Here is a 20,119-nt window from a genome sequence, read left to right as displayed (position 1 = left end):
AAGCCGTTGCCAGGGGAACGCAAATCAAAATGAATTGCCAAGCGCAGGAGGGCCCAAACGACAAAACCAAATAAAGTAGACCAATTGGGAGACACCTCACAGGAACGACAACAGGCCCCCAAATCAGCCAATGAGAGGAAACCTCCCTGAAATGCTGCAACGTCAGACAGGAGGAGGAACCAAAATGCGCAAAAGCCCAGCAAAGATCGGAGATGCACCGGTTCCAGCGCGCGTTTCAAGAAGGCTCACAAACATCGGGGTGCACCGCTTTCTGCGCTTGTCCACTCACGACTCAAACAACTCCAGAAGAGCTCCCACGAAGATGCCAGGGAACCGAAGTGAAGAGAGAGCCGTTATGAGTTCTTACACAGCAGTAAGTAGTAAGCGAAGTGCCAGCATGAGTTCGAAGAAAGGAATGAGTTGAGGTCTTCTTTAAGAGTTTCCACTCGTCGCCAAAATGAGGTATGGATGATGGATAGAAGAAGCAGGAAACAGTAGCTTGATTTGAAGCTCTTTAATGTAGAGAGTAATCTTAAGACCTCATCCTTCAGCCAAGCCAGTGCAACTGACATTAGCTTCAACGCATAACATTCTCTTCACCACACATTCTTAAAAAGAACACCCACAGCGGCTGACATCATCATCAACTTAACATGGAGGCAAAGAAGCCTCAAGTAAGAACACTACATCAATGCTTGAAAATGGACAGACAAAAGATGAGAGTATGAATTCCCCTACTTCCTAAATGATACAATGATCGTATGTCTAAACTGCAGTGGCTCTAAGGAAACTGTGAGTGATGGATTACTTAATTCTTCCGGATTTGTATACTCTTTACTTAAAACATCATCTAATCTTATCAAGAGCAATCAATGGGACAGAGAGGTCAGACAAATTTGATGATGTCAAGGGGTGTAAACCGAAAATCGATGGAGTAAAATTGCCCAGATTTGGGAACTACTGGATGTTGCTCTTTACCCATCTTGCGGTATAGAGCCTGACAATTTGGACATCCAGAAACAACGTGAACTGTGACAAAATATTGTGATTTGCTGCCAGCTGGTATGCTAGCATAGTGGAACCTTTTCAGCTGAAAGGGATCACATCAGAACAGCTGTGGCATTGACGCTGCAGTGTTGGACAGAGGCAGATATTCTGTTTTATGAACTGGAACTGGTAATTTGGAACTTACTGAACATTCTTAAAGGGTTGGTATGAGAGAACTGATTTACCCTGTTGATCAACCTTCTTAAGATGCTAACTTCCTCAGCTGTGGAAGTTCATTACCTTTAAATTTGGATCTTGCAGAGTATGCTAAATCTTTATTAAATCTGATTTAATTTGAATTTAGGGTTGGATGCTATTCATTCAAACTTAGATGAAAATACAAAATTATGATTTAATTAGCTATGCTGATGTTGACTCATTTGTTTGCGACTAAACTCATTTTAATTTTGTGGTTTTCATCTGAAACAGATGTGGGTCTTTGAGCGAAATACATAATATTGTATGGTAGCAATTATTGTATTCTTTGTCCTCATTTGATAATTGCTCATCCCCTAAATATTCCAGTCCCTTCCAGCACAGAACAAGAGCCATCGGAGGACCATAGAGATTTGGTATTGTAGCGAAGATTAATCTCGGATAGGAGAAAATTTGACAAAATGATAGTATCAAATTAAATGTGGCCTAACACATTGACGCTACAACACATGAGACACCTCTGTAACAATAATGCTCTTTTCTATTTCCCACACTACAATGTTTGTGGTTGCATTAATTCCTAAAGGCTAAGGACATGATCAAAGAGCATTAGTGTGGCAACGCTCTCAGATTTACCTAAAGAAGAGAGAGCTTCAAAGAGATACGTTTTTAGGTCAGCCTTGAAAGAAATTATGTTCTTTTCCCATCATATATCAGGAGGGAATATATTCTATAGCTGGTTGCCCAAGTAACTATAGACATGCCTTCAATATGGATGTCTTCTGAGTTAGAAGGAACTTTTGTGAGGACATTAAAGCCCTCGCCAACAGTCATCGTAGGAAAGACCATTTAATTGAGCATTAGACAATAATTGGTTTTGCAGAAATAACTTTCATATATCTATGACCAGATCTCAGAGCTCCATTGCAGCCTATGAACAGTCAGGTGACTATGCCCTTTGGATGCCATCATGTGGTATGGGATGGGCGAGAGCTTGGGAGAGACTAGTTATAGATCTCAAGGCCCTTGAGGACGAAGCTGAGAATGCCATTGCAGACGGCCCCAAGGCAGCCATAGTTTAACATATAGTCAGATTTGAACCCACCTTATCTTGTCTGTCCACAATGGCAGTAGGCCGTTGGGAGGGATGCATGACCCCATGGAGATTTCACTTGTCCCGATGAACTAAACACTTGTGGCACTAGCAATCTGGAGCTGTAGTGGATGGCCCTTATGTGGCACGCCTGGGAGGGATGGTGAGGGAGGGGGGTGGATGGGGATAGTTGGAGTTGGGGTCAGAGATAGTTGGGTATAGTCAGTAGAGAAGCATTCAAACATAAACCACGCCATGACCGGAAGGACGAGAAGACTGAAGAGCTGCAGTGGTGACTTAATCGCATAGGTGGTCTTACATAATTACTAATGTAACTGGGGAATGGATCTGACCCCGAATGTTTTGCTCATAACTGTGCTGACCTTCTGGTTTTTGCTGTAAAACAATAAAAATTGTTTAAAAAAAAAAATCATGTAGTATGGGATCTTGTATGGCAGACTGCAATATTATAGATTTGTGATTGTCACCAGCAACATTCCCATGACGTGGAGTGGCCCCTAGAAATACATTCATTGAATACATTGACATGCTTTGCTTGATTATTATCTTGCATCTTCTATTGAGATCTACAGATTGTGTGTTGTGTGGGGTGGATAATGTATAGTGCTCAGAAAAAAGCCCTTAGCTCTCTCCTTGGCTCTTCCATTTTCTCTACTGTCCAGTACTCCAGTGGCCAGAGTGCCCCCCTGGAGAAATAACTGAGGGATGAGTTTTTGGTTTGTTTCTGGTCCTGGGTAAGGGTGCTGGGTCCTGCAAGTTATGGCGTTGTTAGTCCTGGTGCACATGAACTGAAGATGGAGTTTATTAAATTTCCCTTATTTCCCTTTCTTCAAATTCACTGATTTCAAAAGTCAATGTTAAGAGTCTGACGGAATATCTAGAGAGAAACCTTAGGCTAGCACAATCAATTGCATGGGAGTGAACCCACCACCTTAGATGACTAATGCTAATACCCGTGATGCTATCTGACTATAAAGAGTATGCAGAATAACCAGAATGTTTGAAGGGGTTTCCAAAACAAACAAAAAAGCAGGGAGTAACCTTTGTGAAGCTTCCACAGATTCTATGGAAATTCGGAAAGGAGCATGAGGAAAAAACAAAAGTGTAATATTGCAATTACATGAGTGTGCACAAAATGGTCTCACTGAAGCAGCACCTGAAGTGGGGCCCCACAAGGCATCAACTTCATACTTTCAAGTGTCTGGTGCTGTTTGCTGGACCCCTGGTTGGCGAGCATTGGATCTATCCAGAGAATCTCCATGCATTGCAGTATCCATGGACCGCTCTTCTTCAGATGTCCATGTGGCCATAAACATTAAAGAAATAAACTGCACAGCTTCTATAGTCAGTCTTTTCTTCAGCATCACCATGCACATTTGTCACCTAGCAGTTTGCACACTAACTCTCCAAGTCGCCATGCCTTCCAGTGACAGCCAATGGAAACATGGCCATGTCTAACAGGCCTCACGGACAAAAGCATCCTGACATTCATTGGCCCCTGAAGTTAATGGACCCGATGTTTGAATATGCCGCTATAAGAATATTGTCATAATCAGCTGTGCATTTATTTATCACAGCACTGGAGAAGAAGTCCATTAAAAAGGGATGGGATGGCGGGCAAATTTGAATATTTTCCACAGCCTCAGAATAAGATGCCAATTATTATTAGTAATTTCAGTGGTCTGGGCCTCCTATGGACAGAGTGTCATAAAAAATGACTACCAAGTACTTTAGTTTGGGATTCATGGTGATGATCTGATTGAGCAGTGATGGAAGTAAAAAACAGAAATTAATGTGGGTTGGGCTTGACACAAACAGGATAATTCCAGCCTTCTTCACCTTTGCACCATCCTCATCCCTGCCCTGGTTGAAATGTGATCAGCTCTTCTGGCCTAGCCTCAATATCAGTTTCTTGATAGAAGAGTAGCTGCAGTAGCTGATAACTAGAGGGTGTTCACTATAACGCCTTTAGAGGAAGATGCCACCTTTGAATGCAGTCAAAGTTTGATAAGTGAACTTTCAGAGCTTGCCTGTCTAAAGCTTCTGGGGTTTTCTCAGAGCTTTCGGGAATTTGCTGTCGAGTATTTGAGGCTGCAAATGTCAAGAAAAGGAAGTCTGCCATCAACCAGTGCTGCAAAAAGTGTATGGTAAAAACAGACATTTGCAGAGCCAATAGGTCTAGCTTTCATTTTGGTTCCCGACTTAAATATTTGAAAAGGTCTGCAGTAGTGAAACAACAGCATGAAAACTGCTGATTTGACCCCTTTGCTGCTAGGCCTTTCCCCTTCCTCTTGTGCTAAGCCTTTCTTTTTGGCTATTTGGGCTAGTAAGCGCTTAGGCCCCCATAACTTTTTGTCCATATAAGGTATCCACGCCAAATTTGTGTCCTTATTTATCAACATCCCGGGCAGATTCTAAAGGTACCCAAGGTATGTGGATTCCCCTCAAGGGGATGAGAAACTAGCCAAAATACAGCTACAGTTTGATTGTTTTGAGAAAAATGGGAAAGAAGTGCAGAAGAAGGAAGGGTCTATTTTTTTTCCCTGGAAATGGCATCAAAGAAGGGGTTGTGGTGCTAAAATTACCATCATCCCAGATTTTAGAAACAGGTATACTTGAATCAGAAAACCACATTTATCAACACAGTATTGCCATTTTACTGATAGATAGACCATTTTTCCTATTTTTTGTGCTTTCAACCTTCTTCCAGTTAGTGGTGAAAACGGGTGTGAAATCCATGGTGGATCCCAGAAAGCTATACATTTCTGAAAACTTGACAACATTCTGAATTCCGCAAGAGGTCAATTATGTTGATCCTTCAAGGTTTTTCTATATAAAGTAACAGTTGAAATAAAAAACAATTGAAATTGAGTTGAAAAAATACAGCCACTTGTGTCTACATTTTCATTTGTAACTTCAAACTATGGTAGATTTTCAAAAGCTATATACCGTTACGTCTGTTGGACCCTTCTTGTTGTGGTGATATATAGGGCTTGTCAGTTCACTAAGAGCCTGTGGTACCCAGAGCCAATAACTGAGCTGCGCCTTGCAATGTTTTTTTATTGTGTACCTGGTATACAGCAATTCATTTGGTAAAATATAAAGAGTGAAAAATAGGTATCAAGGAAACCTATGTAATTCCCAAAATGGGCACAAGATACAGAGCTTAGAAGCAGTGCTTATTTGCACATCTCTGAATTTGTGGGTACCCATACTAGCATTTAAATTAGAGGGCATTTCTCTAACTGTCCTCTTTCTTACACACTGTCTTACATTTAGAATGCGCAAATGCAGAGAAAGACAATTGGTAATAACATTTGTTCTACTATTCTGTGTTTCCCTAAGTCCCCCGATGCAAACAGTTCCTCATTGTGTGAGTAGGCCTAGAACCCGCAACAGGAAATGGCCCAAAACGCAGCGTGGTCACATCTTATTTTTCCACTGAAACTTTTTGCAATGTGCATAGCTGTGGATTTTGGACACTAGCTCAGCTGGCCCCAATGGAAACCCATCAAACATGTACATTTTTTTAAACTAGACACCCAGGGGAATCCAGCATGGGGCGAGTTATGTGGCACTCACCAGGTTCTGTTATCAAGAATCCCTTGCAAACCTCAAATTTAGACCAACAAAGATCACATTTTCCTCACATTTCTGTGTGGAAAAGTTGTGGAATCACCAGGCTGGCACAAATTTCCTACCACCCAGCATTCCCCCCGGTCTCCCGATAAAAACCTTACCTCACTTGTGTGGGTGGATCAAGTGGCAGGGCCCAAAACGTATTGTGGAGACATCAAAATTATCTATTACAAAACTAACTGGTTTTGCAAGAGGGGCACCTACGTTTTTGGTCCTGGGTTAGGCGGCCATCTAGGGACTCCTACCAAACCCAGACATTTAAAAAAACTAGAGTCCAGAGAGGTGTGACTTGCATGGATACCCCAAATTCTTCTTACCCAGAATCCCTGCAAACCTCAAAAGCATCTAAAAAAATCACATTTGCCTCACATTTCTGTGTGGAATCACCATGCTGGCACAAATTTCATACCATCCAGCATTACCCTCAGTCTCCAAATAAAAATTATACCTTAATTGTGTGGGTGCCTAAAGCAGAGTCAGTCTAAAAACGTATTAAAAACCACTCCCCTTATAGCCTTGCATTGGTTCCCTCTCAATTTCTACATGGTGTTGGCCCTTTCGTGGGTGCAGGCACTTGGCCCACCCACACAGGTGGATATTTATGTCAGTGTTTCTATAGGAAATCCATTTTTTGTGCAGCTAATAACTTTGACACCATTTGGGGAGTCTACAAGAAACTATCCAAAGAAGTGCTTTTTTTGGTCTAGTTTGTGCATGGAAAGTTGTGGGGTGATCCGTCAAGCAGGGGCTGAGAACAAAGGTGGGGTCCTAAAACACAAAATCCTCATGCATTTTCCATAGACTTCTTTAGTCAGGGATACAGCAAAAAACGCTGAACAGAATTACACCAAATTTGGCAGTAAGTTAAATCTTGGTCCGCAGATTGTGCTTTTTGTGGTTTGGCATGGGTTGGGTTGGAGATGAGAAAGAACTCAATATAGTGGAGAACTCATGTGTGTTTTTCATGAGCCAAATATGGTTCAAAAGGGAAGAGGCAAAAAGATCTGAAGCCGCCGTAGATCGCCTTAGCAAATGGTAACACTCAGTAGCAGAGGACAATTTATGCAGTGGCTCATAAGTATACACTAGAATTTAATGTGACCGCTCTAAGGTTCATCAACTATAAAGACACCAAATGGATTAAGAGCAAAATATCAGGCATGCAAGCTGTCACAATCTTGCTTTACCTAGAAGAAGGAATACGTTTAGGAGCTTGCATCAAACTGTGACCTTGGGCAATGCAGACACATTATATGTTACATAGTATTACACAGCCACAAACCTGGCTCTTACATATGTTCACAGGTTAACAGACTGCTCACAAAACTACCATAGCTTTGACCATTGTTCATAAATCATTTTTTCTGATCATGCCCGAACTACATGAGCTCACTTATAATACAGTAGTGTGTCGTTTATGATAAAAAATAAAGTACTATTTTTCAGGAGCCAATATCTAAAAAAACAATGTAAGGAGCAGTAACAACTTTGAAAAGAGAGACCAAGGACATTATGGAGTCAGTATTGAATCCAGGGCTGGAAGACAAGATATATTTCTAAAGAAAACTGCACAAAAACTTCATTCAATTCCCTCCAAAATAAGGGAATTGGAAATCTGTGCAGGGTGAACTAGAGTTTCGTGACATTTGACATTTTTTTTTGTTCCTTCCACCATCCTAAACAGTAAGAACAAATGGGGTGGATTTTGGAAGATAGAGGGTGTCACAGTAAGGCCCCAAAAATGGGAGGGGGATGGCGACAAAGCCCAATTTTTTTTAAGTAGGTAGAAATAGGGCATTGTAGGTGTGCCTAATTAAAAAATATTCCTTTTCTCTGAGGGCATATTTTGTCTCATTTGGTTTCTCAATCTTTCAAAGTACTCCCTCTTCGGTAATGTCAGAGTGTTACCTTCACTCACTTCCGAAAACTCATTTGGTCACGTTTTTCCTAATGACCTCAAAAGTACATGGTTTTTTTTAGGTTTGAGAAAAACCCACGATTTAAAAGCCCAAACTTTTTCTGGTTTAACACCTATGTGTAGAAGACCATGCCCTGAATACGCTGTAGAGGTGATTGCATTTGTCAGTACTAAAGGCAGGAAGATACAAATTTAAATGGGATGCGCTTGTTTTTCCCTTTCTTACTATACAATAAATATGAAAAACTGTAGCATGTTTACCCTTATGCTAGCTTTGAGGGAATCCCTCTTTTGGTATGTTTTACCATCCCACCCACATCTCATGGAAGACACGCATTATTACCTTGTAGCGCTGCCTCCTGCAGAAGCTGATACAGCTCTGTATAGTGAGTTTGTTGGAGGTCTCACTGCTGCCAGTCAGAGGGGGTGGATCTCCATGATCCCGGTAGCAACCTAGGTTTCCAGGCACTGTAAATAAGAAATACAGAAAGCATTATTTGAATGTCTTGTATAACATGACTGTAGTGCTTGTGAAGACCATGTTTGTAAGTATTCTCAATGTGCAGAAGATTGTTGGTTAAGAGGCACACAGATAACTTGTGTTTATGTGTGTATTTGAGGTTTGGACTACAAATTTCAGGTTTAGTATTTAAAGGAAGTATTTTTCTGTGGGTGACAAAAGACAAGTATTACAATATGCAGAATATTCATGTGAGAAAGTTTAGCAGTTATTCCACCAATATATAAAAAAATCAGAATATTGTCATCCGTAACGATTTCATTTAAATCTGTGTCACTTTTAAGAAGTTTTACTTTCAAAATTGTGCACACAAAGTTGATATGATAAAATCCCTGGTGCTGCAACATACCCATGTTATGGGAGCCCCAGCGACACTGCATGTCAATTTCACACCAAGCACTACCACCACCACATGTGCTTTCAAAAATCCCCTCTGCCCTAATCCATGGCATAATTCATGTCATTCCAGTTCTACTTCCACAACATGCCCATGTTATGCAAGCCCTATGGTATGCAGATATATTGCCAGCCAAAAAAACCACAACAGTTATTTTCCAGTTTACTATGTTCTCCAATTGCCAAGTATGCTTCAAGTTGTTACTGAGTGAAACACACAAGAGGCTGTTATTTCTCAGAAATGTTGATGGCACAGTTAATACTGATTCCTAGAGCCTTTTGCAATGCAGCTTCAAAGGTACATGCTGTTAATTGTAAGGGTATTGAACCCCATTTGTGAAAAAGTACAAACAAATATATTTCATAATGCAACAACCCATAATAAAACCTGGGGAAGCAGTAGGCAAAATACCCACCACGCACAACACAAAAGCATCACCAGGTTTTTCTAAAGATTACCTTTCCAAAATTGTTGGCTTTTCAACGCTTCAGGTCCATCAAGCACTCATATTTATCACATCTTCTAGACACTCATCTGGCCATGTATTAGACTTTATTTTTGATGCTGGTCGTGGTATGTTGTATTGCACCTTATTTTTGCAATTGAGCAGGGTATCAAGTCAAGTCAAGTCAGCAGTACTTATACCATGCACATATCACTCTTACGAGTCTCATGGCGCTTGCAGATGGCTCTGAAAAAGAAGAACGGACCAAAGACTAGTTTCCAAAGAGCCAGGTCTTTAGCTTCTTACGGAAACAACCATGATCTGACTTGTTGCGAAGATGGTAAGGCATCTTGTTCCAAGATGCTGGAGCCAGATAGGAAAAGGCACGGCCTCCCTGCCTAGCAGTGTGAATTCTAAGGGGGGTGAGCAGGGCAGCATCACTAGAGCGCAGAGTCCTAGAGGGTTGGTACCAACGGAGTTTCGGCAACCAATATTTTGGACCGTTTCCATACATTTGCTTGTGAGTTAAACATAAAGATTTGAAGAGAATTCGTTTACTCATAGGGAGCCAGTGGAGAGTGTTTAAGCAAGATGACGCCGAGGTTCTATACAGGCGGTCTCGGACTAGCCTCGCAGCCGGATTCTGGAGAACTTGAAGTTTGATCAAAAGATCAGAATTAATAGCGTGCAAGAGAGCGTTGCTAATACAAGGTCTAATTGTCAACAGAATGGGTATGTTCAACTTAAAAACTGATTCTCTGGTTATACCACAGTTTTACCAAATCGATACAGTTCCGACCTATAATCTGTAGGTTGGTCACCTTATTACATGTCATTACAGGCACTCTTTCTAGTCCTGGACTTTCTGATTACAATCTAATGCATTCTGGCTGTTTTAGTCTTGCTTTGCTTCAACTGAAGTAATTACACTAACATAACTAAAAACAAGGAGTCGCAATTTAAAATTCCAGGACTGGGAACAGTGTCCATGAGGACCTGGAGCGCCGTGGCTAACATATTAACAAGGGAGTCTGATGCTCGGCACATTCTGGGACATCTTACATCCTACATCTTACATCATAGTCGGCCTGAAAGATCTGTCTTTTCTTTCAGTAATACAAGATCTAGGGCCGGCTGTAGTGCCAATAATTACCAATGTCATCAATATCTCATAAGAGTCACGCTGTGTTCTCAGCTCCTGGAAAACCACTCTTAAAAAGCACAAATCGTGACATTTACCCAGTTATAGGCAATTTAAAAACTTCTTGGTGTGTTTGGTTGTGCAAGTACTCACGTTGTAGCTCGAATGTCTCTTTTGCATTACTACCTAAAACTGTGTTCTTGAAGGTATTTGAATACTGGTAGTAAAATGATATTGCTGTAAAAATATGCAATATGTTATGAATAAATACAATACATTGTGTTTACATCTTTAAGAAAAAACTTTTTGGTAGCTGCCAGTGCCGTGCTGTGAACATGCACACACACAATAACAGATGGCGTACTTCCGCTCACTAACCAGCGCACCCGCACGTGCTTGGCATTGTGGGAGACGCGCGGGGAAGTATCAGGTGACTGACCAATGCTGAGATTTGGAGACCATGCAGCACACTCTTCTCTCTTTACTGATCTCTTTATTTGCAGATAAAGAGGTAAGCACTGGCAGCCAGAGGCCTGCTGGGGGCCCTTTTCAAGGGATGGGTGATGGCCGCAGCGTTACTTTTAACTCCTCTATTGAGATGTAAAAAGTTATGCGAGCTGGCTCACCAGTTTCTCTGGATTTATGACAAGCACTCCAATAAAACACAGCAGATCCTCGTTAATGTCCTGCAGTATAGCTCTTTATCTGGCATTTCAGCATATTGTCCTCATTTTCTTGTCTTTATGTGTGATGTTGTAAATATTATGAGTTTTTAGTCGACACTTGTTGAAAATGTGTTGTAAAACAAAGTGATCTACCCCACTGTTTTTGACCTTGGATGGAGAACACTTCCAAGCACTCCTTGCAGTGGCCTGGCTCTCTTGCTGTTTTACCTGCACATAGTATGGTTGCGATCAATTTGCCACTGCTGCCTTGGGTAGCAGTCCGTCCCCAGTGGTTGGGGCTTCTGTTCACTCTCGCCAACTTTTGTGGTTAACCCCTTCGCTGCTAGGCCTCCCCCCCCCCTCCTGTGCTAAGCCTTTTTGGGCTTTGGGGTAGTTCGCGCTTAGGCCCCTGTAACTTTTTGACCACATGAGGTATACACGCCAAATTTGTGTCCTTTTTTCCAACATCATGGGGATTCTAAAGGTACCCAGGGTTTGTGGACTCCTCTGGAGGGGACCCAGAAATTAGTCAAAAAACACCGGTGCTCATGATGGAACCATTCGGTCATGAGCACTGAAGGTGATAAACCTTGTACCAGACCCTGTCTTGCAAGCTGATGAGCCAAATGCAACAAATACAAACTGTTTTCATTTACTTAAGCAACGGCATGTCCATCACCATTAGAGGACTCATAGGTTAGCTTTGTAACCTTCCTCAGTAGTTCCCAGTTCCTCAAGGTGAACTATAAGGGTGATTTAAAGGTAGAATGCAGCTTGTGTAACACCTTCCACTAAACATGGTATGAAAGTACATGTGGCACAATATGGACTTATTGTGACGGTAGGAATCGTATTGTGAGAATCTACTTTGGAGGAAGGGCTGACACAATGTAGGGATGCTTTAGAGGAAGCACTGGTATAATAGGAACTAGGGACTTGCTGTGGAGTTCAGGTTGTGTGGTGTGGAGCTAATAGGGCATATAAGGGGCATGGTGAGGAATGGCTGCAATGAAAGGGTATGCCTTGGAGGTAGGGCTGTTGTACCTGGGATAAATTTGAAGGTAGGACTTATGTGACATGGGCAGGAGCCACAGAGCAGAAGCCAACTATTCTGTGATATAAAGAGTAGCTCAAGCTTGCTGTTGGGTAATTAATCACTATACGTTTTATGTGTGGGGTTTACCTTTTAAGGTAAGAACTGACCACAAACTCCTAACATATATTTTCAAAGGAGTAAGAAGTTTGGAAAGAAATGTCACACCGTGCATATGATGGTTGTTGTTGATAATGGATTATAATTTTCACATGAAGTTTATGAGGGCAAGCAAAAATGTGGTGGCAGATTATTTATCTAGAATGCCAGTGAAAGAGGAGGAAGCTGTTGAAGAAGTGTTTACCAGAGAGGATTGGGCAATCGATGGGCAGATCACAATAAATGTGCAAGATTGGGATGCTGCAAAGGAGAATCATTAGGTGATGAAAGACGTGGAAGTGAAAGTTGTATGTGGGTGAGGCAACAAAGGTGAATTGAGTTAGGAATTGAGAGAGTATTTCAAAGTCGGGGATGAACTACGCATAATTGGTGGAAAGCTAAGGAGGAGAAATCCAATTGTCCCTCCTAGTGGGGTTCGAATACACATTATCAACATTATGCATGAGAGACATGTGGGAGTTGAAATGATGAAAAGGAAGGTGAAGCAGTTATTCTGGTGGCCCGGTATGGACAGTGATGTGGAGGAAAAGGTGAGAAATTGTGTTGCATGCGCCATCAGTGATTAGATCAAGGTAATAAGGCAACTTCAATTAGAATATATGGCTTTTCCTAAAAGACTGTGGGAACAAATTGACTACTAATTGCCTAGGGCCTGCATCACGCTTGAGGTTAAACCAAGTACATCCTAAAAGTGGTAGGCTATCACACTAAAGGGTTTGTTGTAAAGACTATGGAGCATGTGAACACAGCAGGAGTCATTGAGTTTCTGGAGGAAGTTTTCATAAAAGAGGAAATGCCTAGAACCATTGTGTCAGATAATGGGGTGTAATTATATTTCTAGGGAAATGACTAGTTATCTTTCCAGGATCGGAATTGTCCAGGAGAGTGTAGCCCTTTTCTGAACACAGGCCAGTGGGTTAGTGGAGAGGGTGAACCATTTAATAATGAAACATATCCAATTATCATTGGCTAATTCTCTTCCATGGAGACAAGAATTAAGGGAGATTATGTGGCCACATAGGACATCTTCCCATTCTGTGCCTGGTGTAACACCATTTGTATCTCTGAAAGGAAGGGAACCTGGCAGAAAGGAATGCCCCATATAGTTAAGTGGAGGAGTGAATGTCAGGATTGATCGTGAAGAAGTGAGGAGTCAAGGAATTGCAAGAGAAGAATGTACAGCAAAACAAGAGAAGGAAGGGTGTGAGGAAGTGTTGTGTACAAAATGACAATTGGTTGGGGGAGGGGATTTGCCTGTATAGGAGATAGCAAGAACAAGGGAAATGTGTTAGTGGGTTAGAGGAAAGGAAAGAAATATAAAGGCATGGTGCTGTATTGTATAAATATATATATTGTATTAGATTAAGATCAAAGTGTTATAATGTTGTAAGTACCACATTGCTATATTGTACTATTGTATTGTGTTGTTTAAACAGTAGTGTTCAAGATAATGTAAGGGGAGAGATGTGTGGTGATAACATGAGGGCTAAGTAACAGAATGTAGAATGCTATGATGCTAAGACATCAAAGTAGAACGGTAAGAAGAAGCTGGCAGGATGGAAAGATGGGAGGACGATAGGAAGGTCACCTGGAGAGGGTCATGTGACGTTACAATTAACGAACATCCATAACTAAAGGTGTGTAGACCTCATCTTTATAGTAGGGCTTGTATAATTTGCTTCTGAAGATTGGAAAGGGCTAATATATGGACCTGCTTTGGAAGAAGAGTTGGCATAATTAGGGCATGCTTTGTTGTTAGAGCTTTGTTGGTGTCAGTTTGTGTCCAGGGGGTGCCTCAGGGGTCTTGTCTTAGTCCCCTCCTTTTTAATATTTATGTTACACCATTAGTGTACTTGGCAGAGAGCTTGGGAGCCAAAGTGATGGCCTATGCTGACGATACCCAGCTGCTATTTACTTGGGATAATAACGATGAGTCGGTCTCTTCGGTCCATCATTGCCTCTCATCCATCTTTAAATGGTTAGCAGCTGCACAGCTAAAGTGCAATGAGGAGAAGTCCGAAATTCTCATCTTTGGGAACTTTTCTCCTAATTTCCGAGATTCTCTTTGGCCTCCTGAGCTCCGGGTGCCAATCTCCCTAGGGAAACCCGCCAAGAATTTGGGGGTATGGTTTGATGAGAGCTTGTCCTTCTCATACCATATTAAGAAGCTGGCCGGCAACTGTTTTGGCCTTATCAAAACTCTGAGGACTTATTTTGTCCCGGTTGGACTATGCTAATGCTCTTTACATTGGCATCCCCGGCTACTTACTGAAAAAGCTGCAGGTTGTCCAAAATGCGGCGGCCAGACTACTTCTGGGTATTTCTACCAGGAGCAGTGTGCGTCATAATCTACATTCACTGCATTGGCTTCCCGTAGCGGAACGGGTTAAGTACAAGTCATTGGTCGTGGCTCACAGAGCGCTGCATGGGCTTGGACCATTACATCTACAAAAACTTTTTCTTTCTATGTTCCCTCCAGAAAGCTGCTCTCCATGTCCCTTCGGTTGGCACTGGATCCTCGATTTAAATACCAGAGGCTTGGGAGTAATTCATTGACAAGGAAGATGGCTGCCGCCTGGAATGCCCTGCCCCTTGCCCTACATAATATTCAGGACCCAGTGATATTTAAGAAACATCTGAAAACACATCTATTTGTTTAAACAGACACCTCTCCCCTTTTGTTGGTATCGCGCCGGGACACTCATGAGTATCCGTGCGCGTTATAAATTAAAATAACATAACATATGGGATGTTCTCAGAATCACATATCAGATATTCGCGATAGTCCTAGGACACAGCTTGTGGAACATCCTTTTGCTGAACATTCAAAAAGCCACAGACCATTCTTATTTTGATTAAATGCTACTTTTTTGCTTTTGCTGATTGATTCCTGACTGGCTCTTCTTGGATGATAATGCCTGCCAACGGCACATGAGACCTTCAAGCCAGGCAAATATCGCACCAGGCCTTCCTCCAAACCAAGTGCATCAGCCCTACCTCCAAGGCATGACCTTCTTACACCGGCCAACCTTCCACATCATATTGAAGTAAAACTAGCTCATCTTCTTACTGACCGTTGTCATTTAGTGCTTGTACCCGAATAGTTTTATCATAATACGCACTGCTTCTGTCCCCCTCTAACCCTTCAGCGACACCCTACACTGGCTTGTTGGGTGCCTGGAAAGACTGGTCACCATAGCCTGTGTACCATAGCAGCAAAGCATGTGCTGTTGTGTTATTTCAGTATTTCACATAATCCACCAGTATGGCGTCTTTGGGGACCTTGGTGGGTTGCATGTTCGAGTCACTGCCTACAGCTGGGCTCAATGGTGCTCAAAGTGGCCAAAAGGAGGGGGCATCTGTTCAATGAGCAAATAATCATTTATACTGTCCGTTTTTAATCGAACTGTCACCAGCAACAGATGAGACAGAAAAAGGTAGAGAGATTCATGAGCCTTCAATGAGGACAGCACCTAATAGGCACGTAGCTGTCAATAGAGAAGCGAGTGCAGTGGCACCATGGCCGGGGGAGTGAGGAGCTTGAGTCTGAATACCCAATTATGGCTGCGTTCTAAATCACCCAGATGGGGGCTGGCGGGTCGAGTTTCCTTTCCTTCAGGATCCATAATGCACTTGCAATCCTGCTATCACCTAAATCATACCTCTACTGCCTCTTAAGTATGTGAAGTCACACCCCTCCCATCAACACAAATGCACATTACTGGCGACTTCAACTTCCACACCAGCCTGACTATGACACAAGCACCGCTGTCAATGCATGTCAAATCACTCTAGTGCTACCTCCGCAGAATGACACTGTCACATCAGACCTAGTTTCACACCATTTCCATGTTACACATCATACATATGACATGGTCACAGCCCTGTCCCTACTGCATTATCATATCATGCCAGCCCTGCCTCTTTAGCACTGACCATATCACACTGGCCCTATCTCTGCACCAGTAAACAAGTCCTACCCTTACACAATGCCATCTCCACACCATCCCATTACAATATTATGCTAGCTGTAACTCCAGAGCATGTCCATGTTATACACTTCTTATATACTGCCTGTATAATATACGTCCCATCATCAAAACAAGGCCATATTATGCCAGCCATATGTCCACAGCATGCACATTTTATAACAAACATACATTCAGTGTACACCCATTTCATGCCAGCCTTACCTCCACAACAACCCACATGCCACCAACGCATGCCATAATTATGCCAGTACTAACTCCAAAGAAATACAAACTCTGCTGCCAAAACACGTCAATATAATATTAGCCCTTTCCAATCTTTGAGGGGCATGGTATACAAGCGCTGAATAAACCATGAGAGAATCACACAAGTGATAACATCAAAATGTGCCTATTTTATGATAGCCCTAACTCCACGGCATGACCTATCACTCCAGCCCTTGCTGCACCATGCCCCAATCATGCCAGCCTAGCTCCACACCATGCAAGCCGTAGCACCTTAGCATGTCCCTAATCCTTATTATGCCAGCCCTACCTCTAAAGCATACCTATATTACATTGCCCTACCTCCAAAGTAGGTCCACATAATTCAGCCCTACCTCCACAGTATGCCCATATTGTGTCAACTATACTTCCACACCAGGCTTATAGTATGCCACCCAATGTCCACAGCATATCCATATTATGTCATCTCTAATTCCACATCATGCCAATATTACATTAGTCAACTTTGAACAGTATGCTTATATTACTCTGGCCCTAGTTCTATAGCATGGTCATATTATCTCTACCCACATCCTTCACACCATGCCCTGCCCTACTAGCTCCTCATCAAGTCAATCTTTAACAACTGTTGTTGGTATTTGATTTAGTTGCATAGCACAAGCTGTCTCTGCTCTGCCTTTTGTCTTGGCTTGCTAGATCATGATTACTGGAAACGCTGGTCACTGTGGCTTGTGCACAGTTACAGGAAAGCATCAATTGATGTGTTCATTCATTATTTCATGGTGCCCTCCAGCATGGCATCTGTGGGGAGAACCTTGGCACACTGAATGTTTCAGTCACCGTCTCTCAGGCGAGCTCAATGGCCAAAAAAAGCTGGCTTCAGGCAAGTGATTAAATAATAATTTTTCCCTTCTTTTTATTTCTATCTTCCTCACGCCAGCATCACCCATAAAAAGAGGGAGAAAGATTTATGCACACTCCATGAGGTCTACGGGTGAGGGAGAAATGGGCTGTTTGTTGATTGAGCCAATTAACTCTGCAGAAAAAGGCTGGTTTCATGAGTTATTCCAGAAGTGACGTAGCTGCTCGTACAGCGCGGCATTGACACCGAAAGAGGAAGAAAGAAGACATGAATGACAGTGGTGGCTGTTGACATTTGAAAGCGGTGGGCCGTAAACTTCCTGTCGTCGTGCACCGTGGCGAGCGGGCGGAGCAAGCGAGCCCGATCATCTTAAGGGGGGTCCAGGGGGGTTCTGCACCCAAGAAAATTTTGAAAAAAGAGTGGGTAAATGGTGGATTTTCAAGCAAATTTGAGAAGCAAGAAGGTTAATAAAGCAATTGTGAAAGTGCAGTTATTAAATTAATAAAGGGATGTCATATAACAACATGTAGATAGAAATGTTTCTAAAGCTAGGCCCTGCCAGTGCCACGCACCTCTGAACAATATACACGCTGTGTGCCAGCAGGGCCTAGCATCAGAAACATTTCTATTGTTATGTTTTTGAAGCTATGCCCAGTGCTGGCACTCGGTGTGTATGCTTCTCAGAGGTGCATCACGCGTGGCAGGGCCTGTAGCTTGAGAGTGAGAAACATTTTCTGCACCAGTCTGCGTTCTCGCTCTATAAACACTAAAACTCTTTGAAATGCAGAGGCACTCTGCACTTCAAAGTGTTAGTGTTTAGAGAGGGAACGTAACCCGAAGGTAAATCAGAAATGCTTTTGATGAAGGCGCACATTTGCTTTGTGAGACTGTCCTTTAATTGTTCCAATTGCATCTGACGGTCAAAGAAGGCGATTAGAACTATGGAAGGACAGTCTCACAAAGCAAATGGGTGCCTTCATTAAAAGCAGTTAGCTCTGATAGTTATCGGCCGCGGCTGGAAAATGATATGAAGAAGAAAAAAAAGTGTGTTGGTTTATACGTGCCATGCACAAGTCTCCGGTTTGCGCAGAATTTCGATAGAACTTGCAAAAGGTAATACACAAATGTAAACATTCTTTATGGCCCTTGCTGCGAAGGAGCGGTGTGGCTCAGGCTTTTTCTGCTGGTGCAGCACTTAAGGGAATGAAAGAATGAAGGAGTGAATAAAAGTGGAACTGGGTACAGCACTGAAAACTGAATGTCTTTGGCAGAATGAGGGCAACATTGTGGGTGTATGTGTTTCCTCAGAAGGCAACAGAGAATTTTTACTGAAGTCTTTTCTTCCTGCGCTGGTGAGAAAAGAGGCCGTTAATGGTGCAGACAAAACCCCCATCTCTGTCTCTTTGTTGCTACATGCCATCCAGTTGTCCATCTGCATGAGCTTCCGCAACATGAGCTTCTGTCTCCCTGTGCCTCCAGTAGCAGCGGACACCAGTGCCCATCTGTGTGCAGGAGCAGGGGCTCACACTGCCCCTGCGTGCAGCAGAGAGTTGTGGAAATATGGATTTTTCTGGTCAGTTATGTCCCCTATCTTGGACCCCAACGGTTCTATGTGCATGTTACAAGTACATGTATGTTCCCTCCAGTTCCAGTTATGAAGACGCAAACACATGTGCGTCCACCGTCAACATGTCCTCTGTCAGATCCGCCATGAATAGGCCGGATATTCCATTCCTAAGTACGAAAGGCCACCGCCTTTATATGGTTCACTTATGCCATTTCACAGTCCAGGCAAGTAGGCCCTGATTCTGCCATCGAACTCTTCTTGCCTTCTGCCTCTGAAAGCTCCAGTCCGAGCCTGCAACCGTGACCATGAACTTTGCCTCATTCTCTGCGCGGCTCACGAAGCCTGACATCAGCTTGCTGCCTGCCAAGAACTGTATTTCACCTTCGAAATTATCTGCTCCGTTCCCTGCCCGATGCATTCCTGTCTAGTAGTTTAAGTAAACATTCTTCCAGCTACCAAGCAAAGGCTCGGCTTCTCTGTCTTCATACAAGTAATTCATAGCCCTGTTGCTATGGAAGATTCCGCCCTCGCATCTAGTGTAGACACTTAGACGCTTGTACACGCACTAACAGTCAGTATAGTCAGTATAGAATAAGATTCCACTCGAAGAGACCTCTCTTTTGGATAACATAGTTCTTTAAACATAGGATGTTAGATATGATTTGGGATTAGGTTGACTTGACCCTCCAGACTTCTGTCGCCACATGTAGAGCTAAATGTCAAGTCCCCTTCACCCCCTAGTTACACGTCAATCACACGTCATACTGCTGCGCGCGCATCTATGCCAAGTATTATCTTATAGATCCACCTATATATGACATCATAACCAATTATGTTCCTTTTTACTCCTTATTACACCCATTTTCGGTTACGCATATGAATCGTCATTTTCCTTATCAATTGTTACGCCTACTGCATTCGCTTCATTGTAATGTATGTACTATAAAAGTCATTTCTTGTCAATAATGTATGTACTTCACTTCCTGAACCTCCGTGGTGATGGAACTTGGAGCAACCGATTATAATCGTTCATTGGAATAAAGCCCATTCCGAACCTCTGATACCACGGATTCTGCCTCTCATTTTACTGAGCTGTTTTATTATGTTTCCGTATCAAATTAAGTCCAGGTAAAGAAAATTATTTACCACATGAATGGCGCCCGAACAGGGACACTTTCTCATCTCACGCGCCGGCGGTGCGTTGCAGGCCCGGTTTCCTGC

General features: G+C 42.6%; 1 protein-coding gene across 1 annotated transcript in view; it reads right to left on the bottom strand.

The window, feature by feature from the left end:
* KREMEN1 (kringle containing transmembrane protein 1) overlaps positions 1–20,119 on the bottom strand; it is a 366,592-nt gene that overhangs the window by 87,711 nt on the left and 258,762 nt on the right. Inside the window, exon 4 of the mRNA XM_085633315.1 lies at positions 8,218–8,342. Within this exon, the coding sequence (XP_085489441.1) occupies positions 8,218–8,342 (125 nt within the window). The remainder of the gene's footprint in view (positions 1–8,217; positions 8,343–20,119) is intronic.

This window comes from Triturus cristatus, chromosome 11 (genome assembly GCF_964204655.1).
Source record: "Triturus cristatus chromosome 11, aTriCri1.1, whole genome shotgun sequence".
Taxonomy (NCBI): Eukaryota; Metazoa; Chordata; class Amphibia; order Caudata; family Salamandridae; genus Triturus; species Triturus cristatus.
Note: the sequence above shows the minus strand (reverse complement) of the source record. Positions and strands in the feature narration are given on the sequence as shown.